This window comes from Falco cherrug, chromosome 2, assembly GCF_023634085.1.
Source record: "Falco cherrug isolate bFalChe1 chromosome 2, bFalChe1.pri, whole genome shotgun sequence".
In the NCBI taxonomy this organism is placed as follows: domain Eukaryota; kingdom Metazoa; phylum Chordata; class Aves; order Falconiformes; family Falconidae; genus Falco; species Falco cherrug.
The window spans coordinates 102583779-102598836 of record NC_073698.1 but is presented as its reverse complement, the minus strand read 5'-3'; the positions used below and the strand labels follow the sequence as shown (position 1 = coordinate 102598836).

The window sequence follows — 15058 nt, the reverse complement described above, 5'->3', positions numbered from 1 at the left end:
GGTAATATCCATTACTTCAGACTGAGCTTTGGAAACCAGCTTATACAAATTTTTGTCGCTATGCAAATGGAAGCATTGGCTCCAAATTGCCTGGCTTTTGCTAGCTTATATCAGATTCAAAATTATTTTATGCAGGATTTTAACATTTATATTCCTTAATGCCTCCGACCTTCTTGTCTGCCAGGCAGCTGTTTGGTGTCCCTTTGGATCTGCTCCAGCTGGAGCTGAACTCAGATGTCACTCTGGGGGCTCTCCTTTCTGACATCAACTATTATTCCTTTAAAAGTGAGAATAAATAAAGGTATACATTAAAAGAATCAGGAGGAAATATGTGCAGAGGGGTTTTTAAAAATCTTTTTTTTATTATTCATCAAAGGCAGCTGAGTCCCTCTAGTGCTTCCGTGTTGTGCTCTGCACTTGTTCCAGCAGGAGGATAATGAGAAATGGAAAACATCAGTCTTCATTATTTTAGCGTATCTCCTAATCTGTGTATTGGTTCACTGGGAGAGAAAAAGGAGATGGACATTATATTGCATTTAATTAACTTCTAAATCTGCCCAGTCCTGATTGTGAAATTTATTTTCTGACATGTTTCAAAAGTTTCCACAATTAGCAATTCCACAAAAGTCCTGTCCCTCCCCTCCCCTCCCCTCCCCTCCCCTCCCCTCCCCTCCCCCTTCCCCTTCCCCTTCCCCTTCCCCTTCCCCTTCCCCTTCCCCTTCCCCTTCCCCTTCTCCTTTCCTTGCACAGCTTTATCTCCCTGAAAAACTTCTAATCAAATTTTAGCCGCTGGAGTTAATTCCACATGTAATTAAGATTCAGATTAAACAAAACAAGGTAAGCTTTTCTTCTGCCTCTTTCAGGTTTAACCAGTGCTGTCCTAAATGACGATGGGTGTAAGCATGTGCTGAAGTGCCCTCTTGAATCAGACAGAGCTGTACCCACAAGGCATCTTTCTTTTATTAAAAGCAGCTACTGCCAAGGCCAGTTTTGTGACTCAGTTTAAAGAGTACTTCATGTTTTTGCTGCTTAAGTTAATTATTCAAAGCTCTTCATAGGCAAAAGTGGATTATATGTGTGACAAACATGAGAAGTACAAACTTTAGTAGGATGTGGTCAATATCTGTGCAACTCTGAAGCCACTTCTAATATAAACAATGCCTTGGCGATGTCAGATTTAGCCATCATGCATCTGCCAGACACTGAAGAATGACCCACTTTTCTTGTGCTTAGCTGCGCCTTCAGTGTATGTCTTTGGGCATCCCTCTTTATTGATATTACAGCATCCATTTTTTTTTTTTCCCCTCCAGTCTGGCTGTCAGAAAACTGAAGAAAATAGAATAAAACCCCCAGAAGTTAATTGTTTTAAAGCTTGTGGTTTTGGTGTCATTTGTTTTCAATTAGAATAAAAAATTAGAAAAGAGTCCCCATTAACATGTGTTGCCTGGCAGAGAAATTTTTAATCCAAATAATTGAATTGCAATTGTTTTTTTATCTCTAATTTCATCTCCAGTTTTGAACACGAAAAATCTTACAAAGTGTAAGATTTATATATATTTATATTTTTTTGGGAGAAGACAGGCATATTGTCTTAGTTATACTGAAAAATATATCGGTGCACAATTAAAATGGCCACTGCTTTCAGCTTGCCTAATTATAATCTCTACCAGATGACTTCCCTCTTCCCTTAGCTGCAGTTGTTCCCACTATATTGGAACAAGCAGCACCTTTTTGTGCTTGTAGGAAAATATATTACAGTTGAGTGCAACTAATATTGGAGAAAATATTAATTTTCAAAGGGAATATCTGGGAAGAATCATGAGCTGGTAGAAACTCAAATTAGTTATGTAGCATTCTTACACAAAGGAACAGTATATTAAGGATGACAGATTTTGCACTGGTCCAACTTAGATTTGGGATGCTTAAATTTAAATATCTGGGATCTCATCTTATGGTCACAGGCTGCAATATGACAAAGGACCGTTCTTTATCACAGAAGCTATCAAGCACATTTAGCCAGCTTACAGGTGAAGGTACTATATGAAACTGTAGTTCTATTGCCCAACATTAAATCTCTTTTACACTGTCAGATACCGTAACGTAGATCTGCAGGTCCGAACAATGCTACTTTCATCTCCAGCAATAACCAGTCTGCCCCAGACTTCACAAGCACAAGCATTTATTAAAACACCATGTTCATAGCACCACTTGCTGTGAACCTGATAACTATGTTTTGACTTCCCTGCTGTCGGTACAGGTTGTTTTGCATTTTGAGGGGGAATATCAAGCAGGAATGCTAGTTTGTAGCTGCTGTTTTACTAGTAAAGTATCAAGGTGTGGTGCTGCCATGGAAGAGCTATCAAGTGGACGCTGCTAGCAGAGGTGGCAATCTCCTGGTCTGTTCTTTTTCTGCCTCTACGTGTTTTAACAGCACATTTTGTTTATGCCAAATGGGGCAAAACATAAATGTTTATGCAAAATGAGGGCTATTGCTGATTGCTTACTTACACTCCTGTTGTAGCCTAGACATGTCCTAGGGATTTGCCTCTGTTTTCAGGGGCTGTGGGGGTGGCCAATGGGTTTGCTATATTTGGGTGACCTTTGCTAGGGAAAACTTTTCACCTAATTATACCCTCTTTGCCTTGAGGACTAAGCAGTTGTGACTGTATCACACAGGAATTGATCTTTGCTCCAAATGGTGGTTGGTGGGCATGTTTGCAATTGCAATGGGATAAAAAGCTTTCCCAGGTGTATGAGGCCCAAAGTAACATCAGGAGGTTGAAGCAAAACTGTGTGAGCAATTTTATAGCCAGCTGATGAGCAGAAGCCAGACATTACAGTGGGAGTGTTTGCTGAGGAGGCCAGGCTATTCTGAAGCTGCCTTTCTGTATTTCTTTAGGAGTATTTTCTTATCCATTCACTAAACTATCTAGTGGGTCAAGATATTTTGTGTAAAATTTCCCCCCCACTATCACCTAGTATCCCCCGTATCACCTAGTTGTCCACAATATTCAACAAATCACAAACCATTCCATGATGAATCTATGATGATGATGATGGTGATGATGTCTTTGCATCTGCTTACCCACTTGCAAAGCAGCAATGACAAAGCAGAGGTCTCACTTGTTGTTCTGTACAAGGTGTGCCAGACTTCACTGAAACATATACAGTGCTTGGAGATGCTGATTTGAATGAAAGCTACTGTGAAGCTACAAATGAAAGAATCCAGTTGCCTCATTACAAGCTATGTGGAGCTGCATTTTAGAAAGTAAATTGCCAGCTTTCTAGTACCTGGTAAATCAGTGTTGTTCATATATAATATACATATTGTATACATACTGGTTACATACAATATACATACTCATATACATAATTATGGGGCCTTTATGCTGTAAGTCAATGCCCGGACATTAAAATTACAGCTCCAGATATAGTCAGGCAGCTGACGGCTCTGAAATGCAGGTATCAGTTGCTGAAGTATACAGCAGCTCTAGGCAATTGCAGGATTTTTCCATACCAGAGATACAGAATTATTTCTTTGCTCTGAAAGCTCAAACAGAGCTAGCTTCTGTAATAGCTACCAACCTTTCTCTGCTCTGAAACCACATGTATTACAATCAGTGGGAAAATAGTTATTTGTGCAACACCAACATCTTTTGGTTTTACAATTGGACTAAAAATTGAGGAATGCAGCAGCTGAAGAACACTATCACATACTGGTGTTTTTTTAATAAAGTTTCAAGCAGTAAATTACATTATTTGGGATTTTAACAGTGCCACAGGAGAAAAGTTACTGCGAATTTACCAGTAGCGCCATTTACAGTGCTTACCCAGCATAGATACCACAATTTTACATCTAATCAGCCTGGAAGGTAGCTCTCCAGTGTAACTATTTTCCTCTTCAAACTCCCAGTTATTTTCTAACTTGGATGGTGAAGTTTGAAGATCTGGTTCTGAAGATCTAGCCCTCAGATTGCACTTCTGTCCCAATGCCAAGCTTTTTAAGGCCACTGAAAGGCTGGAAAGAGTTTTTCCTCGGTCTCATGATGTCTGAAATGGCAACAAATTACTCACTACTTTGCTTTCATTTGCTGGCACTGCCAACAGAGAAACTTTAACCTTGACAAGAACTGGAAGATCACTCAGCCTTGAAAGCAGTGAAACAAGGGTGATTAAGGAATATTAATTTAGCCACCTACCTCTCCCCACACCTCTGAAAATACTTCAAGACACAGATGTCATCTACCAAGTCTGCACTACTCAGCTAAACCCATTTATCTTACAACACCAAAATGTTAAAAAAACCCCAGGCTACAGCATCAGCATCTGGCTTCTCTGAACTGGTAGGAGACCAGACAAATTTGGCTCCAAACTGGTGTGAGGTTGTCCTCAGCTAAAATGCTGGGCACTGGAAACCACCCACCCAACCTGTCAATCTGGGCAGCTGAGACAACCTGGTTGAAAACAACAGTCTACCTAGGGTCTGAAGCCCATTTGGGTATCAGTGGAACCAGTGGCCCTGGCCCAAGGGGAGAGCACCTGGACTGGGAGAAAGTGCCAGCTCTTATGCTCACCCCAACACAAGTTTCAGTGCCACTGCTGCTCCTGAGAGTGTGCCTTACGAGTCAGCAAGAAAAGACTGCAATTCCTGCTCACAGTAACGAATGTGCACATGAAAAGCACGTAACTATCCAGTCCTTTGCAATAAAAGCTATAAATTGACAGGCTGTGCACGGGATGTGTTTAATTGTGAACTTGATTGCTACACAGCTAAACTATGCTCCACTGGTTTTGCTTGTTTCCTTCTGCTGGGTCACCCAGAGCAGACTTTCTTGTAACTAAAGGGTGCTTTCGAAGGGATTTGATTCTTTCTTGAACTTTCGAAAGTTCTTTGATTGCATTGCTTAATTAATACATTATTTGAAGCACATTTTCTATAATCCAGCTCTATTAAAAATAGGATATAATTTCATGAACCTTATTACTGTGTAGCAGATGTAACTGCTGAGAATTCGTGATCTAGTCAAATATGTAGTTGGTAAACTATGACTTGGAAATGCACTTGGTCAACCGTGCTATGAATATGGCTAACGGGTTGACCTGCTGCTGCTATGTTTATGCTCTGAAGAAATGAATGCCGCCATAGCAAATAGGTTGCTATTATATCGTAACTTTTTATTACTTCATCAGTCATTTTATTATGCAGTCATTTGCAAGAGTGAAAAAAAAAAGTTGTTATTGCCATTTGTTGTTGTAAGGTGCCATGTGTTTGATTTCCCTCACCCTTTCTACCTCCTCACTTAGCTCTAGTTAACCAGGGGGTGACTGATCTGATCTAGGCAATGGCAGGCCAAAGCCTTTTGGAAATGTAGAACACTTCAGCACCTTTTGTTAAAAAAGGGGGAAATTGCTGCATTTGATTGGATCCAAATTCCCTTCAGCATGAAGGGTGGTGGCTGTGATACCCCTTTTTTCGCTCCCAAGAGCCTCCTTAAGCGCTACTGCAAGTGAGAACATGTCACCACCTTGGGCTAGCTTTAGTTTGTATGGGTAGGTCTGGGAGAAGCTGTTTCCCTCACAGGGCTTTCTTAGCCTTGCCTTGAATATTTCTTCTAGGTTGATGAGAGAAAATTTGGGCAATCACCATCACTCAGCAGTCACAGGACCCTCACCAGTTCTGTAGGTATCGTAGGGTCTTGCAGCTTCAGGACTGTAGCTCCCTGGGCTCTTACATGTATAGTGTTTCAGGCAACACCAACCGACAGCTACGTGTTAGGAAAATGAAAAGAAAAATGTGGGATTTTTTCTCTTGAAAATGTATATATTCCTAATGTTAACCCGCTGTAGTAAAAGATACGTGTGTATATATATATATATATATAATTATTTGTTGTATTTACAAATACTGCTAAGTATTTATAAAACCAGTAATTGGCTTCCTCCTAAATAATGTTTGAAGTAAAATATTCCCAACTATTTTTGCATGTCAAAGACAAAGTAATGCTCAATGAAGTGTGACGTGATGAGAATTTTTCTATGTGCTTTAGAGAGGCCAGGATTTTATCCGTGGAATAAAGTGGGAACTATTTCTGCAAGACAGAGTCCAAACATTGGCAAAGGAAGTTTTAATAGATTTTTACATGACACAAAGCCAAAAGTATTCATAAATGACTGATGTCTCAAATTCCATGGCAAAAATCCTACCGAGTTCAACAGAAGATTTTCCCTCGACTGCAGTGGTCATGAGATCAGAAATGAGGGAGCAAAAATCACTTTCTTGATGCTTAGTATGTATTTTAACATTATAAAACGTGTTACCAACAGCGTTAGAACAGCTCATTCATACAGTACTTCTAATTAGAAAAGCATGATCAGGAGGCCCTCCAGAAATTTGAGGGAAACCTCTGACGGCTAGTTAATGGTTTTGAATTTTGAATGCTTCTTTCCCAGTAGGGTAAGGTTAAGTGGAGCAGGTAAAACTGCTACTTTTGTACATATTTTGTTGGTTATAAGCACTACTGACAGCAATACTCCTTCTGTAAGCAGTTATTAAAACCAGTGGCATCAGTCTAGTTGCACTCCATTTTTTTAAAAGATGAAACAACAGTGCTGAGCACCCTGTTAGTGGTTAAGTAATAAAATACAAAATTACTCCTTTTAACGTGGTATATGACATTATGGGTAGAATTTTCCAAACCCCTTCACTAACACAGTCAATTAGTAGCCTAAGCTACCAGTCATTTTGAAAAATGTGGTTTAGCTTTTTTTATAACATTTGCCTTAGATTCCAAGCTCTTTCCGCTCGATGGACTAGTTTTACTCCAGTGAAATAAAGACGCTCCATTTCCAAAATTTATAGGGTTCATTTATTACCTCTAGTAACATATTATACTGTATAAATACTCTATCCTTGTTATATGTCCTTTTAAAAAAGCGATAACTTAGAAGATCACATTAGACAAGAAGTATAAAAATAAATACGCTCATTATATGCATTTATTACAAATTATAACCCTTCCCAGAAGGGAAAGAAATATAAAATACTTATAAAGTATATAAAATCTATAGTAATATATTTTACTATATACATATGGAAAGCCATATTCTCTCATTGTCTATGGACTGGCACAAACTTTTAATTATGCAAATGTTGGCGTATTGCTGTGGATGGACCTGCTATCCTTCAGCTTTGTCTTCCCGCCTTATCAGTGATTTGAGCACTACAAACCCATCAGAGACCACATAGGAAAGGCTCCCCTTCATAGCGGGATTCCTTTCGTCTTTTTTTAACCCAAATGCAAATAATTTCCATTGGCTGGGGTAAGGTGAAAGATTTGGATGTGAAAGCATAACTCAAATGCTCACAAATGCCATCAATCTGCTTGACAGGATGGTAGGACCAAGCTTGAATCAGAAAAACCAGTGGAAGGTATGTAAGAAGGCACAAAGAGCAACTACTCAGAGCCAGCACCTGCTCCATGAAGATTTCCACTTTTTCTAGCCTCTGGATTACATGTCACCACAATGGCATTGGAGTGCGTGAGAGAAACAGACAGGCACATTTGGACGATAAAAAGATACTTTAAAAAAATGACATTCTAGTTATTTGTGGAGTTGACTGACTGTTCTTGATACTTCTTACTCAAGGTGGAGAATATGGCTTTATTTTTATATAAAACTATTCTCTGAAACAATAGCAGCCATGAATGACATAGTTAAAGCTCCTTTTTCCAATCTTGTTTTTTGCCCTTCGTGAGGTAGGTAAGCCCTGACCAATTATTTTACGCTATATTTTCTGCTCCCCTTCCCCTCTGCTTCCTACACTTGGGGACTTGATCAGTACCACAATATAAATCCAGAAGAAGGGAGAAATAACCGAACCCCAAAATGTTTGCTTAAATGTGTTTTGGGCACTGCTCATGTTTTGTTTCATTTGTAACAGACTTAAGAAAAGGCAATTATAATGCCCTCAGGTCTTATCTGCTGAAGATGCATGAATGACACGGGTCTGCTATCCCATCAAATTTTCAGTTGGCAGGGTATTTTTAGGATGCAATGCCAACTAAAGCTATTTGCACTGTCCCACCTCAACAGATCCTCACCATGAATTTTGTATGCAAAACCACATGCGCTGCCTCTAGCCCTCTTTTTTTCAGTGCATTGTTCTGAAGGAAAAAAATAAAATAATAATAATAAAAAAGTAGCTTTCCCAACTTATACTATTTAACTGCAGTCCGTAACGTTGCAGAAGTCTATTAGGTGTTTCGGTTTCTTGGAAGGCTCACAGCTTTCTTGCGGCAGCACGCTGCCATCGTAAGAAATACATTTCAACAACCTCTTCTTGAAACCTTTCCCGCATGTCTTAGAGCAGGGCGACCAGTCCCCCAGCTGCCACTGTGGGCAGGGCACATCAGCACAGGGACGGACATCGCTGGGCTTCAGCTCCTGTGTGCAGTCGGTGGCCGGCCGCCCCCGGGGGTCCCGGCACTCCACTGCCCGCCGCTGCCAGCCCGAGCCACAAGACTTGGAGCACTCGCCCCACTCCTCGATGACCCACTCAGAGGAGATGATTTCCCTGATGGCGTTGAAGGACTCTTTCTTTCTACTTGGCGCCTTCTCTGACCCAGGCTGTGTGGGCTTCTTCACAAAGTAGGTGAACTTGATCTTGGGCTGTGGCAGGTCCCCCACTGTGAGGACCTGGATGGTCAGAGGTTCCTTCAGAGGGCTGAAACTGCGGATCCTCTCCAGGGCAGCAGAGGAGCCGCTGTACCTCAGCACACTGCCCTTGTAGGTGATGTCCTGCTCCAGCGTTGACAGCGTGTAATCACCATTGAGGACGTAGGTGCCATCTGCAGCTTTGATGGCGAGGAAGCTGCCGTCATGCCTTGCGCCCCTGTGGTTTCGCTGCTTCACCTCAATGTTTGTTGCTCCAGCTGGAATGGTGACAACATCATGGTAGCCAGGTCTGCCCAAGAGAAAAGAGAAAGACTGAGTCCTCTGCTCCTCCCTGGGAAAGGGAAGAAGCTGCCTGGCACAAGACTGAATTCCATTTGCAGCCCAAGCTCATGAGCTGTCATCCTAATCAAATTAATGGATTAAGGGATTTGCAAAGTCACATCCCATGTTATGGCTAAGGCAGAGGTGTGCCCACATGTAAGGGACTTTCTTTTGCTGTGATCTCACTGTAAGTTATCTTTAGTCACATGACTCTGACACATCAAATCTCAGTTCCAGCGATAAACTGGGGCAACATTTCACTGACTTGGAAAACACAAAGCTTACACCCACAAAACATTCACCAGAACAAAACAACGGCAGCAGTCACATACTCACTTTGCTCTAACAAACGTGCCAGACACTTTCTTGCAGGTGGATCCATTGCCACCGCAGATACCGCACTTGTCAAACTTCTTATTGGATCCTATCATACGGTCGCAGCCAGCCTTTACGCACTGTCCCTGGACACAGACAGAGGTGGAATCGGGGCTACACGGGGTACCATCCACAACCTTTGCAGGAAACAAGCAGTAGGGTGTTTGATTAGAAGATGCACATTGCCTTGAAACTGAGTAATTCAGACATACAAAATGCAAAATATGGACAGGTGGAAGACCTGCAGCACCCGTACTGTCAGGGCTTTTGAAACTAAAACCCAAAGCAGCTCATAGGTAGTTGGAGGTATGTAGTGCCACTTCATCTCACTGGCCAAAATTATGCCATGGTGACAGAAGAAAACAACCAACTTCAGTTTTTATTACCACCCTCCCACCACCTCCACTGCCCTGAACTGTTTCACTGATTTCATATAAAGAAAGAACATTGTTTCCTCATGTCACTAGAAGGTAGTCATGTCCTCAAAGTACAGGATCAAAATTGCTTTTAATGCTGTTCAATGTATCTCTTATTTCTAGTACTGCTCTACAAAAAACATCTGTGTTATTGCCCTGGTAATTATTGGCCCTCAACACCTTATGACAGTGAGTTCAAGTAGCTATGCAAGACTAACATTTTTCCTTTTGTTTATTTTAAGCTGTCAGCATATTAGTAACCGGTATGAGAAAGCACCAATGTTTTGGCAAAGAACCCCCACAGTTTTCCAAACATATCTCAACATAATCAAATTGGTGGAAGGAGAGGAAAGGAAACTAGGGTGGAGTGGGTAGAAGAGACAGTATGTGTGAAATAACTGGAAGGACTGTGCCAGAATATTTAAAGCATGCTTGCACTGATCAAGCTGTTCATGAAGGAAGAGGAGAAGGAAAAATCTAGCTGAAATATAAGAGGCACAATTTCAGATTTCTACACTGCTTGACTCTTAACTTCACATGCGGAGTTTGGGGAAATAAAAATCCTGTTCATGATTAGATGGAAGAGGTATAGTCTTGAAATACCTTTGGCTGTAAAACAAAGAAGTATCCTGTTCCTTTTGCTCGGCAGACCAGCTTGCACCTGTCCTTTGGAGAAACACCAGCAAACTTGGGTGTCCACTCCACTGCAGGTCCACTTCCAAAGGCAGACTTGGAAAATTCATTGTGCTTTTCACATTGTTCTTCCCTAAAGGTTTTGCCTGCAGGCAAAAGACAGACAAGCGGACATTAGATCATTTCTGTACATGCTTCTCCTCCACAAGATACACTTATTCTGCTTCAAAATTGGGGAAAAGATTACCATCATTGTCTGGACAGTCCTCAATGTTACATGATCTGTATTGCACTCGCTTCCCTTCACAGTATTTCCCCCCATTCCTTGGGACAGGGTTGTCACACTCTCTGAAGGAGTACTGCACTCCACCGCCGCAGGTGCGAGAACACTCTCCCCAGGACCCCCAGGACCCCCAGCTCCCATGCACCGGTGTCTGGAATGACAAGCAAAAGCAGAGCAGAAAAGTTAATACAGTAAAAGAAAAACAAAACCAAACCACAAAACCCACAATCATGCTCATTTTTACCCAAGCAACTTTTTTAAAAAAGTAGCACTAGGTTTGTTTTATTAGCTATCTGCCCCCATTTATTCAAGCCCTTTTAACTGATTACTCCCCCTGAAGCATAATCCATGCTACTCTGCAACTCAAGATATATTCAGATTTCTTTTTTAATACTTACATCATAATGCTTCTTCTCAGTTTTATTCACACACTTGCCATTCATACACCACTTCCCTTCCCCGCAACTGGTGCCATCTGCCCAAGGGAAGTGTTTGGTTTGGCACACAAGCAGTCCTCCAGAAGTGCCAGTACACCAGAGCGTCGTACACGTACTGGCTGCATCAGGGCAGTGTTTGGACTCATCGCCAAAGGTAAACTGGCACTGTCTGTTCGCATCGTACAATGTGCCAGGCAAGTCAGAAGGAAGCTGGATAGGTTTGTGGGGCTTGTCCAACAAACACTCACCTGAAAAGGAACAAAAAAGAAAAAAAGAAAAAAAAAAGCAGGTGATGCTGTCAGTGTCAGTGAGTTCAGTTTCAAAACGGAACTGTATTTGCTTTGAACCAATCTGTGCCACCATATTTATAAAACTAAGGGTCTTCTAAATTCATTGGCAGCATATAAAAGGTTAACTCCGCAGTAGCAGAACACTCTGTTAAGGAAAATGAAAAAGAGGGAAAGAGGGGAGAGGAGGGGTAGAGAGAGGGAGGGAGGCACAGGGTGGGTGGGAGAGCCAGAGGGGAAGAGAGAGGGGGAGAAGGGGGGGGGGGGATAGGGAGTGGGGGAGAGAAGCAAGAGGGGGAGAGTCAGTGGGTCAGAGACAGTGAGGGTGCAAGGCGGTTCAGCACAAGAGCTTAAATGCCACATGAATGGAAAGCTTAATAATCTTACCATGACCATTATCCAAAAATGTTGTAATCATGTAGGCACTACATGGAGACCACGGCTGGCTGCGATCCAGATTGGAAAGCATAGATGCCATCATGTGGAAATCCCGGCTTATTCCATTAATACCAGCACACTGCTTTGCATCATCATGAGGCATGTTAAACACGTGGCCTTCAAAAAAAAAAAAAAAAAAAAAAAAAAAGGAGCGTTTGTGATTATAGGAAGTCTGTCTTGCGCGTTACCAATATTATTTTAAATATTACGCTAGAGCTGCTCATAGCCTGGTCTTTAATAACCTCAATCCAAATAGTGCCAAATTTTAAGCAGATGGCACAGTATCCTTGCCCCCCTCACATTCTCACACGCTTTTTTTCTGGCATCGGTCAAATATACAGCTCTTGCAGACAACGCTGTGCAGACAGGATTTGCTTTCTGCAGTTCAACCCTGCTACAAGGCAAAGTTTTGCCTCCTCCTGACTGTGCTGGCGAGCACAGGGCGCTCGGTGCCCCGCAGTGTGGGCTGGGCAGCTCTTTGCTTTACTGCATCGAGCTAGCTTCAATTAACCACGGGAAATCACCTTTCAAAGTTTCAAGTACCTAGCTCATGGGCTGTTGTAAAGGCAGCCTGTAAGCCATCGTCTTCTATGATAGAGCAACTGCGGTTTAGATCACAAACTGTTCCCACATCAGCCATCCCAAGAGTATCACATGTCTTGGCACCACAGAGGTCCTGTAAAAAAAAAAGGCAGTTTCATTATTAATCAGATCAGAGACTTAACCTTGGCAGGAAACATCCAGCCCTGGCAGTTTGCCTTTACTTATGGAAAGAGCATAAATATTCAGCACTTCAATGGGTACGATGGCAAAAATCTGTCTTTGGAACACACACAAGGGTTACACGCAGAAATAAAATGCATAATTTCCATACTAAATCTGCTAAAAATATATGAGACAGAAATACACTGCACATACTATGAGCTTCACCTGAGATGGTGCAAACAACAAAAGAAATGACTAAGTAAAAAGTAGTTCACTTCATTTTTAGCCTACTTTGCCGAAGCCGTGGTGACACAAAACTGCCTCTGAATGCTTTTTCAGAGGGCTCGTGGCAGAGAGGGCCTCTGGGGTAGGCAGCAATGGGCCTGGGGATGGATTTGACCTCGGTGTCCCTCACCTGCCTGGTGAAGAGGATTGCCGTGTCGTAGTGCTCCGCGTGCCGGTCGCTGGGTGGGTTGTGCTGCTTCTGCCAGCTGCAGAAGTTTCTCAAAGTCAGGGCCGCATTGGAAGAGATATCGGGTCCCTTCCGCTCCTCGTAAATGACCATGATTTTCACCACCACCAGGCTGATGGAGTTGCGGATGCTGGGGTGCTTGTACAGCTTGGCCGCCACGGATAGCAGGGTCAGGAGATAGTGCTTCAGCCCGCTGCCATGGAACTCGGCCATGGACTGGTCGGCTACCAGCATGGTCTCCACGTAGCGGGGGCTGGACACGAACCTTTTCTTCCTTCTGCTTCTCGTTTCTGCATTAAAAAAAGAGAGGGAGGAAGAGGGAGGGGAAGTGCAGGTGAGCACAACAAAAGAAATGCCGCTGCAAGAGACCACCAAAGGAACCCAACACCCACCGATACTCAGCATTTGCACCCAGGGAACGTACCCAACGGCCCCACGCCCAGCTCCGGCCCCCGAACTCCGGCAGCCCGGGGCTCAGTAACCCCTCCAGGCCGCCGCCGGGCGGAGGGGCGGCACCCGCACCCCGGTGGGCGCACCGCCGCCGCCTCTCGGGGTGGGGATGCGGGGGAACCCCGGGCAGGGCCCCGCCGTCAGCCCCGTCGGGGCGGGGGCGCATAGCGAGGCCGAGCTCCCCCTCTCCTCCCTCCCTCCCTCCCTCCCTCCCCTCCCCGGCCCCGCGGAGGGCGGCGCGGCGCCCCGACGGTACCTGCGTTCCCGGCGGGCTCCGTCCCCGCCGCCTCCGCCTCCGCCCCCGCCTCGGCCACGGCGCAGCGGGCGGAGGGGGCGGCTCGGCGGGTCCCGCGGAGGCGGAGGAGGTGGGCGCCGCGGCGGTGCGCGGTGCCGGGGGCCGGCTGGATGAGGTACTGGCGGCCCCGCAGGGAGAAGGCGCCGCGCATCCCCGCGCATAGGCTGAGGGCGGCGGCGGAGCTGGGGTCCCGGTTGACGGTGCCCGAGTAGAAGCAGCGGGAGAGGTCGTCCTCCGGCGACGGAGGCGGCGGCGGCCCGCCCAGGTACTGCAGGGTGAAGTCCGGGGCCAGGAAGCTGCTGTCCGGCTCCAGCTCCAGCTCCAGCCGCTCCCCGAAGGCGTCCAGGCGGAAGCGCTCCCGGCCGCCGGCAGCGCCCAGGCGCCGCGGTAGCACCAGCGCCCGCCGCTCGGCGGGGAGCTCGGCGCTGCACAGCCCCAGCAGCGCCGCCAGCAGCGGCACCGGCAGGCGCCCCCCGCTCCTCATCGCGGCGCCGAGCTCGGGGCTGGGGAGGCTTGCGGCTGCGGCCGCTGGCTTGAAGGAGCCCTTTTTATGGCTTTGGGTTTTTTTTTCTCTCTAGGTATGTGTCTATGTTCTGGAGTTTTTGCTTTCAGGTTTTGGGGGTCTTAGTCTCTTTCTGCTGGCGGAGGGGCGGGGAGGGCCGGGCGGGCGCTGGGTCCCGCGGTCACTACAGAGGCGGCGTCGGCTTCCCCATGGCCGGGGCGCGGCGGCGGGGAGCGAGGGTCTGCTAGGGGAGCAGCCGTGCCCCCCCGGCCGTCTCTCTGTCCTCCTTCTCTCGCGGCCGTTCCTCCTTCCCGCCGCCTCCTCGGCGCTCCCCAGCAGCGGCGGCCGCGGAGGAAGCTCCGGCGAGTCTCCGCTCGCCCCTGCGGCAGCCCCGGGACGGTCCCGCCTGCACTTCCACGGCCCCGCGAAGCCTCCCGGTCTTGCGGAGCGGAGCCGCCAGCCCAGTGAGCGCCACCCCCCGCACTCCGCGCCGCGCCGGCCGACCCCTTCGCTGCGCTCCGAGCGCCTCCGCCGTGCGGGGTGAGTGCGGCGGTCGGGGCGGCCGCTGCCGCCCTTTATGGGGTTTGCCCGGGCCGCCCCCACCCCCGGCGCGGCCCGCCGCCCCCCGCCGCGCCGCCCCTCGGCCCCGGGCCGCTGAGCTCACTGCGTGCGTAACGCGGCCGCGGGCGGCCCCCGCCCCCCCGTTCCCCCCCACCGCCCCCGACGGGGCGGGACGGGGCGCGGCGCGGCGGGCAGAGCCCGGGGTCG

The 15058-nt window shown here is 46.2% G+C and overlaps 1 protein-coding gene across 1 annotated transcript; it reads right to left on the bottom strand.

The window, feature by feature from the left end:
• Positions 1–6843: 6843 nt before the first annotated feature.
• ADAMTS1 (ADAM metallopeptidase with thrombospondin type 1 motif 1) lies at positions 6844–14828 on the bottom strand. The gene is made up of 9 exons (XM_055701585.1): positions 13750–14828; positions 12987–13333; positions 12410–12542; positions 11816–11983; positions 11103–11389; positions 10669–10855; positions 10392–10567; positions 9334–9509; positions 6844–8965 (listed from the first exon to the last, which is right to left on the bottom strand). The coding sequence occupies exons 1-9, from the start codon at positions 14270–14272 to the stop codon at positions 8224–8226; spliced, it is 2739 nt and encodes a 912-aa protein (XP_055557560.1). The 5' UTR covers positions 14273–14828; the 3' UTR covers positions 6844–8223.
• Between the last annotated feature and the right edge of the window lie 230 nt (positions 14829–15058).

Bases quoted from the DNA above. Each gene is read 5' to 3' on its own strand.
- ADAMTS1 (XM_055701585.1), bottom strand. From the start codon at position 14,272: ATGAGGAGCGGGGGGCGCCTGCCGGTGCCGCTGCTGGCGGCGCTGCTG. The intron at 11,390-11,815 runs GTAAGATTATTA...GTTCCTTTTCAG, and splicing joins ATTTTTGGATAATGGTCATG to GTGAGTGTTTGTTGGACAAG. The intron at 10,568-10,668 runs GTAATCTTTTCC...TTTTGCCTGCAG, and splicing joins GGACTGTCCAGACAATGATG to GCAAAACCTTTAGGGAAGAA.